Here is a 7,476-nt window from a genome sequence, read left to right on the forward strand (position 1 = left end):
AGACTGGGACTAACACTCACTCGCGCACTCGGTTCTCTTTCTCCTTTCGCCAAGAATCGGAGATAAATCACCAATCGACACGGAACGCGACGACTCGCGAGAGAAATTTTTTTAATATTCACATCTCACCGACGTATTCAAATCCAGACGTGGCGCAGCGAGCGGTCGTCCGCGAATGGCGCAACGAAACAGTTCGCAACTCCCGTATCTTCGTCTCGACGGCTCCGCCTCGAGTCAACCGCGCGACACAGCCACTCTTTCTTCTTTTTCGCGCAATCGATTGATGTCTCCCGATCCGACGCAGCCACTACGCGACCCGTTCCGACAACCTCCGCGACACACTCGCGGATCGTCGCGCGCGTACCCGATTCCCGCGGAAAGAGGAACAGTGGTGCCAACCAGTGCCAACCGCAACGCGAAAATATACTCATAAGTCTATGGGTGTAACTCGCGGACGCTTCCCGTCCGCTCGTGAGATTCGTCGGGTGAATAACCGGCCGCCGAGTCACGCTCGTCGTTACAGGTCCATACGTCGAACGCCGAACGAGAGAACGATAGACGATATCGCGCGGCAACCGGCGCGTGAGGTAATAAAACATTGCGTATAAGTTTCGGGAATCCACTAGGTGTGCGCGGTCGGTTATATCGCCGGCTGAGAAACGTCGAAAGCGATTGGCTGTGATTCGCGGGAGCTTCGCCCGGTCGTGCGACACACGTCCTGTCGACTCGCAATCCCTCGGGTGAATGACCACCGCGTCACCTCGGTACGTACGTTGGAGCGCCGAGTGAAAAAACAACAGCGAGTCACGCGGCAACCGACGCGGTAGGTGAAAAACATGTTTTTTCGTCTCAACGTAGGTCAAGGGTACGCGACGGCGCGGCGGCTCGAGGCACCGCCGGCTCGAAGCCGGCGAGAGAGCGGACTGGCCGGATCCGGGGGGCTCGCCGCGCGCGGAGCCAATCGCGCGCGGCGACACATCGCGCGGCGGTCGGCGGGACGGCGGCTCGACTGCGCGGCGCGCGCAGTAAGCGATTCGCGTTTGTTCGCGTTAGTGGCGTAGCTTCGTCGGTTCGTCGTGTAGCTTTTCTTCTCGCGAGTGAAAAGTTCGATCGCGGTGGATCACGCGGGCTCAGTGTGTGTCGTAGTGTAGTTAAGCCGAACGTGTGCCTTCTGTTTCTCGCGGCGTCAGGCAACGAGCGGGATGCCGTCGCTGGATGTGACGAACGCTGGACTCCGACGCCGGACGTCGTCGCTGGACTTGCCGGACTCGCCGTGTCCTCATCCCTCCCGGACGTGGCTCGGCGGTTCCCGCATTGCTCCGTGGTCGGTGAGCGAGTTTATTTGTTAGAAAGACGCGATTCGAAGCGAGGCGGATCCGAATCCCTGATCTTCAGTTACTCGCGCGGGCTTCGTGACTCCCCCTTTTTGCGAGGTCTCCGCGAGCATGTGTCGATTTCTCGCGAACATGATGCAGTGCGCGCAATAGAAGACAAATCGCGTGTGAAAAGTGAGAGATCTCGAAGACGCCGCGCGAGGAATTGACGGTTAATTGATAATCGTCGTCCCGCGTACATTTTGCGCGGTAAATCGGTGACTCGCGTCTTCCGTTTCCATCTCGATTCCGCGTGGTCTACAATGCGAGTCGCAGAGTCGCAGTCGTAAGAATAATCGACCGCGATTGGTCAATTCCGTCAGATACAAAGGCCTTCACACATAAAATTCCGTAAGGACGTAAAACGTAAGCGTAAGAAAATCAACAGGTTGGATTTGCTACTGCTTGCGTCATTGCCGTACGTTCTCGACTGTGATTGGTCGATTTTCTTATGCTTACGTTTTACGTCCTAAAGCCTCCGCTACAATGATTCTCGGTTCTGTCTACAATGGTCGCAGTCTTAGAATCGTAGAGTCATGGATTGGGTCGTATCGATGTATAACTGAAACCGATTTTCTGTTTTTGAGGTATTTTCCCACGATATATTTGACATATAATGACACACGACATATAACACTATTCTCTGATTAGTCCGTCGCGGCAATAAACGCAGTCGTGGTCGTTGGAATAGGAATTGAACCTATTCGAGCGACTACGACTACGACTGCTTTGCGACTGCTCAAGCGACCATCGACACAACTGTACGACCATTGTAGACAGAACCGAGAATCATTGTAGCGGAGGCTTTACGGAATTTTATGTGTGAAGGCCTTAAGAATTGACCAATCGCAGTAGACTATTCTTACGACTACGACTTTACGACTTCTATGTAGACGAGGCTTTCCTGCTTCGAACGAACGACTCGCGCGGGACGAAGCTGCAATTGAGCCTCTCGTTAAACGGAGTCACGATCGATTGCCGATTGATCTAAGGCAACGATCGCGTGTTCGGTATCTTCGCGCGCTTGTCGCGACCGCGAACGGCTGCGGATGAGCGGGCGAGCTGGCTCCATGAACGATGTAGCTGAAGCTAGGAGCCAGCGCTAGCAGCGAAACACAGCGCGGCCAGGGCCGAATGTCATATGCTCGTACCACAGTATAACCAGCATGGGCACTCTCTGTCGGCACCTTTGATCTGGGCGTTCTCAATTTTCCGCCATGTTTTTATTCTCGCCAACAGTGTATCAGCGGCTAAAAGTGCCTGTAGCGCGATTCTGTAACTCGTTGTGTCGTCGTTACGGGCTTTGCGCAGATCTAATATACCGTAGAAAAGCTGCGCAAAGCCCGTAACGACGACACAACGAGTTACAGAATCGCGCTACTGGGCCCTTTTCAGGATCGTATCCAGGAAAGGCGCATACGAACTGGCGTACATTATTTATTGTAAATAGAAATGGCCTATGAAAGAAAATGTTCTAATAAAAGTAATTAATGTAATTACTTGCTCCAACGTATAAAAGTATTTACGCGTTATTCGTCAACGATGCTTTGCACTAACACGCGTACAAAAATCCTGTGATTGGTCAGAATAAAAACATGTCGGATGCGCAGTACGGATCGGCGCGAACGTGAAACAAAAGAGCGAGTGCCCGTACTGGTTATACTGTGCTCGTACGATACGTACATGACCATACAAATTAATTTTCCATAAAATAGAAATTGTGAGGGATAAAAATAGCTCACGTTTTACATGAAATAATGTATTTCATGTCCGCAACTCTTTAGGGTATCTGTCTTGCAATATCGGAGTTTTATTACATACAACAATGTTTATTACCACTCTGAGTGACGTGAAAGTATTTTTTTATATACACGATTGATATACACTTCGCCAGTGATAAATTACAAACAAGTACTCTCTAAAATTTGTGGAGTGAAAATACTGCCATGGAGTGAAATGTTCACCCTATTGGCGTGAATATTTCCTCCAACAGAGTGAATATTAACTCCAATCAGTGGCGTAGCTTGCCCTAGACGGGCCCTGTATCAAAACTTGTCGGGGGGCCCTTCTACCCGACTGCGGCGAAGTCGTCGTCCTATACAGGGTGTCCTGAAATTCGCGAATCAAAATACCATAGCAAGAATGTCGTCGAAAAAATAAATTAAAAAGTTATTTGCCATTTTTTGTTCCGAGCAGTAGTTTTTTTAGATAAAATGGTTCAAAACAGGCTAATCATACATTACGGTTGAACGAAAACCTGTCCGTGAGTCAGTCCGTGAGTTAGTCACTAACACTATCGACGCGCGACTCACGGACAGGTTTTCGTTCAACCGTAATGTATGATTGGCCTGTTTTGAACCTTTTTATCTAAAAAAACTACTGCTCGGAACGAAAAATGGCAAATAACGTTTTAATTTATTTTTCGACGACATTCTTGCTATGGTATTTTGATTCGCGAATTTCAGGACACCCTGTATATCGTTCAAATGGAGGGTAAAGATTTTTCACAAAAGAAACAAAAACGCTCGCATTGAATAAAATAAATATAATTGATTATAAGTAATTACTTACAATTAATGCTCCTAGGAGCCAAGTTAGCCAAACAATTCAAATATATACTTTTCTCGCCTCTTTTTACGAATTTTTGCTTACACACGTCGGGGCCCCTGTAGCCCGGGGGCCCCATATCATTGAAACTCCAATGGAGTAAACATTTCACTCCATGGCGGTATTTTCACTCCACAAATTTTAGAGAGTAATATTATTTGACTAGAACTGGCTGAAATTTTATTTCTTAAGTTATTCAATATTATAGAATGTAAAAACTACCAGAAACTATCGAATTTCGCCTCTTCTTTCGACGAGAGAAGCCAGTGGCGATACTATTTTTTTCTACTGGATTGCTTGCTTACGCCTACAATTTAAATGCAGATTTGACAGTTTATATCTGATATAACTCCTATGATTCAGTTATAACTCCGTATCATTTAAATTGATTTTCAACATTTACAATTATTTTTATATCTATATTGTTTTCAACTAGTTATTGAAAAAAATTCGATATGGATACAGAGTTGAATTTTATTTTCAAATTGTAATCAAGTGATTTTAAATTTTAATACAAAAATTACATAAAAGATGTCTTTGACATAATAAAGATATAACTTAATGTGTTTACCGAGAGGAAAAAAATCATGACTATAGTGATAATAATTTTTACAAAAGTCAGTTTTTATTAACTACAAATAATCAACAAGGATAATTTCAATTTGCGCTAATTGTAATGCGTAAGAAACGTTGCTTGATAAGTGTGGAGCCTATTTAATACTTTACAAATGGTACATTACAGCCGAACTCGGAGTTATGTAATTGCCCTTTCAGGCTCATAAAGTGCAATTCCAAGTTTTGTGTGTTTTACAGCATAATATAAAAATAATAAAAAGTTACACTAAATTAAATCTGATCACATTTTAGCTTGCAGAAAATTAAACAGATAAATGGTATCGCGGCACGTATCTCTTGATGCCAGACGATAGTGTATCAGGGCAGTCAATGTTAATTGACGCTTACGATACCGTTTACTGAATTCTGATCTATTGATACGTCAAGCGTTCGGTTAATCAAAATCATTGGTGAACATCGCCGTGAAAAATTGCGAGAAAAATTTTCCCATGTATTGCTCTTCCTTGACCGGCCAAACGCCTTCCAGGAAACCAATGTGTCCACCGCGCGACGTTACCACTACGGCCACGTTTTTGGTCTGGCTTATCTCCTTCAGAGGTATCGCTAGACAGACATTCAGAGCGTTGATTAAAATTATATAAAAACGTTATGATCGTTGTCGCGCTGTTGTTACTCACCTTGCAACGGCTGAAACGGATCATCTGCCGCGCTTAGGCACAAAGTCGGAACTTCGATCAGATGCAGCTTGTCGTGTAGCGTCGCGTTGCTATAATACTCTTCCACATTTTTGTACCCAAAGTGTCTTGCCGTAAAATTCGAATCGAATTCTCTTATCGTCTGGCTCTGTCGAACACAATGATTCACAGCAATTTATTTATGAGCCAGACGGATGATGTCAAATCGCGTCACAAATAAGTGATAAATTAATCTCTAATTTAGTTTTGATCAAAGTTCGAATCAAATTTATTATCTCGGAGCAGATTACGATGTATCTTTTTGCGAAACATAAATGTGGCAATGCGGAAAGCGACAAAAAACAAAACAAGATGAGATAGTACATAAACTATTGCTGTCAATGCAACAGATAAAAAAATTTTGTATTCCGTTAAATCTTTTGGCTTAAACGTGCAATGTGTACGCCAGAGAAGTTAAAAATATTCGATCTTTTCGTGTAGCCATGTTTGAAAGAAACATGCCTTGAGAACAGTGTCCATATCTACGTTGAAAGGGCCAACATCGGAAGCTTGATGTCGCTGTATCGTGCGGCATAAATTACTGGCTAGATGCTTATTCAACATTAGGTTAAAATAGTTTTCCTCGGTACTCTTCGTCGCTGCGAACACGTTCCATGGCACCGAGATAATGAGACACGCTTTCAATTTGGTCTTTGCTGTTAGACCTTTTTGGGCTAAATAATTACCCAAGATCAACCTATACAGAAAAGATATGCAGTGGTTTATAAAAATTTATTAATGTAAAACCACATGCTTGAATGTACATTGCACGTACTCTTTCTAAGCATCGTAGAGATGTCATTATACAATTTAGTTATTATTTTGAAAAGAAAATAACTGAATAAGATAAAGAAAAAGTAGAATAGCTAAATAAAATAAAGAAAAAGTATAATAGTTAAATAAAATAAAGAAAGGTATGATTACCCTCCCATGGAGATCCCGGTTGCTCCGAGAAGTACGTGAGGATGAAGTTTCTTCACGTGTTCTACGACTTCGCTTAAATCATCATAATTAGCGGCGCAATACGTTCGTGGAGTCTAAAAGAAGAATTTTCATTGTTGCAAAACATGTTTTCGGTTAAAAATTAGTCCTGCTAACAAAAATGAATAAATAATAATTACAAGAGTTATCGCGCCCGTTTCGGTTCACGAATATAAACTCTACCTTGAGTTCTAGTCCACCTAAGCCTCTGTTGTTGAAAATGACGCAACGTATTCCATTTTTCCTTGCGGCTGATATCAGACACTTGATATATTCTGCCTGACTACCGCCCGTGAGACCAGGTAAAATGATGACAATCGGCGACGTGATGGAACAATCTTTCTCGGCCCAATCCAAGGCCACTTCACCCCCGTCGGACAATGCGAGAATTTCTCTGCGTAACGTAAAGAGAGTATTATTGAATAGAATTCGATTGCTTGGTCGATCATACGAATTGCTTGTTTTTCAAATTTAAATCCTCGATGAACAATTATATATATTTATTCTTTGCATTTATCCTTTCACTAACCTGCGGTATTCGACATGCGGCAATATCCGGGATCTCAAAATGCTCGCTATAATGGTTTGTGCTCGCGATTCGAAACACCATAATGTTGGCCAGAATTTATTTTGCACGAGCGGAATGTTGGCTTCTAAGAATGAGCGGAATGGTCCATTGGCGCAAACCAGCAAGGGTGTCTGGAAACGTAATAGTTGTTTTTGTTATTGGTTTTCCATGTGTGAAGTTTTATATATATATCAACAGTGCGGTGTATTAAGGCAGGTTACCACCTTTGACTGCGATTTTGGAGGCGTTTTTCATGAATTTTTTTTGCATACAAAGAGTGCGCAGAAATAAAATCGGTTTTAGTCATTCATTAATGTAACTTTAATCTGTAATTACAAACTGAAAAAGTAAAAAATAATCTCTTGTAGGTGGCGCCAAAATACATTCCTTTGGAGGAACACCGTTTTAGACGGTGTGTCAAATTCCGCTCTGTACGTGGCTCCTAGAAAAAAATCCAAAGAATGTTCCTATTAACTACAATATTTTTTAATGCTGTACGTAGGGATTTTACGAAATTTCGATTTTTAAGAAAATGGCGGTCATTTTAACAAAAAGGTTTACCCTAAAAAATTGACCTTTTTGTTAAAATGACTGCCATTTTCTTAAAAATCGAAATTTCGTAAAATCCCTACGTACA

The 7,476-nt window shown here is 43.1% G+C and overlaps 2 protein-coding genes across 2 annotated transcripts in view; one reads left to right on the forward strand and one right to left on the reverse strand.

The window, feature by feature from the left end:
* Nucleotides 1-1,021: 1,021 nt before the first annotated feature.
* The window catches only part of LOC105562101 (leucine-rich repeat-containing protein 15-like), an 80,078-nt gene continuing 73,623 nt past the window's right edge, over nt 1,022-7,476 (forward strand). Inside the window, exon 1 of the mRNA XM_012012638.1 lies at nt 1,022-1,328. The gene's annotated coding sequence lies outside the window, so the exon portion shown is untranslated. The remainder of the gene's footprint in view (nt 1,329-7,476) is intronic.
* The window catches only part of LOC105562103 (phospholipase ABHD3), a 21,885-nt gene continuing 18,992 nt past the window's right edge, over nt 4,584-7,476 (reverse strand). Inside the window, exons 3-8 of the mRNA XM_012012644.1 lie at nt 6,801-6,970; nt 6,455-6,665; nt 6,215-6,327; nt 5,753-5,987; nt 5,234-5,399; nt 4,584-5,159 (exon numbers count right to left, since the gene is read on the reverse strand). Of these exons, the coding sequence (XP_011868034.1) occupies nt 4,990-5,159; nt 5,234-5,399; nt 5,753-5,987; nt 6,215-6,327; nt 6,455-6,665; nt 6,801-6,970 (1,065 nt within the window). The 3' untranslated portion in view covers nt 4,584-4,989. The remainder of the gene's footprint in view (nt 5,160-5,233; nt 5,400-5,752; nt 5,988-6,214; nt 6,328-6,454; nt 6,666-6,800; nt 6,971-7,476) is intronic.

Source organism: Vollenhovia emeryi, unplaced genomic scaffold (assembly GCF_000949405.1).
Source record: "Vollenhovia emeryi isolate VEMERY1.0 unplaced genomic scaffold, V.emery_V1.0 DF939195.1, whole genome shotgun sequence".
NCBI classification, from domain to species: domain Eukaryota; kingdom Metazoa; phylum Arthropoda; class Insecta; order Hymenoptera; family Formicidae; genus Vollenhovia; species Vollenhovia emeryi.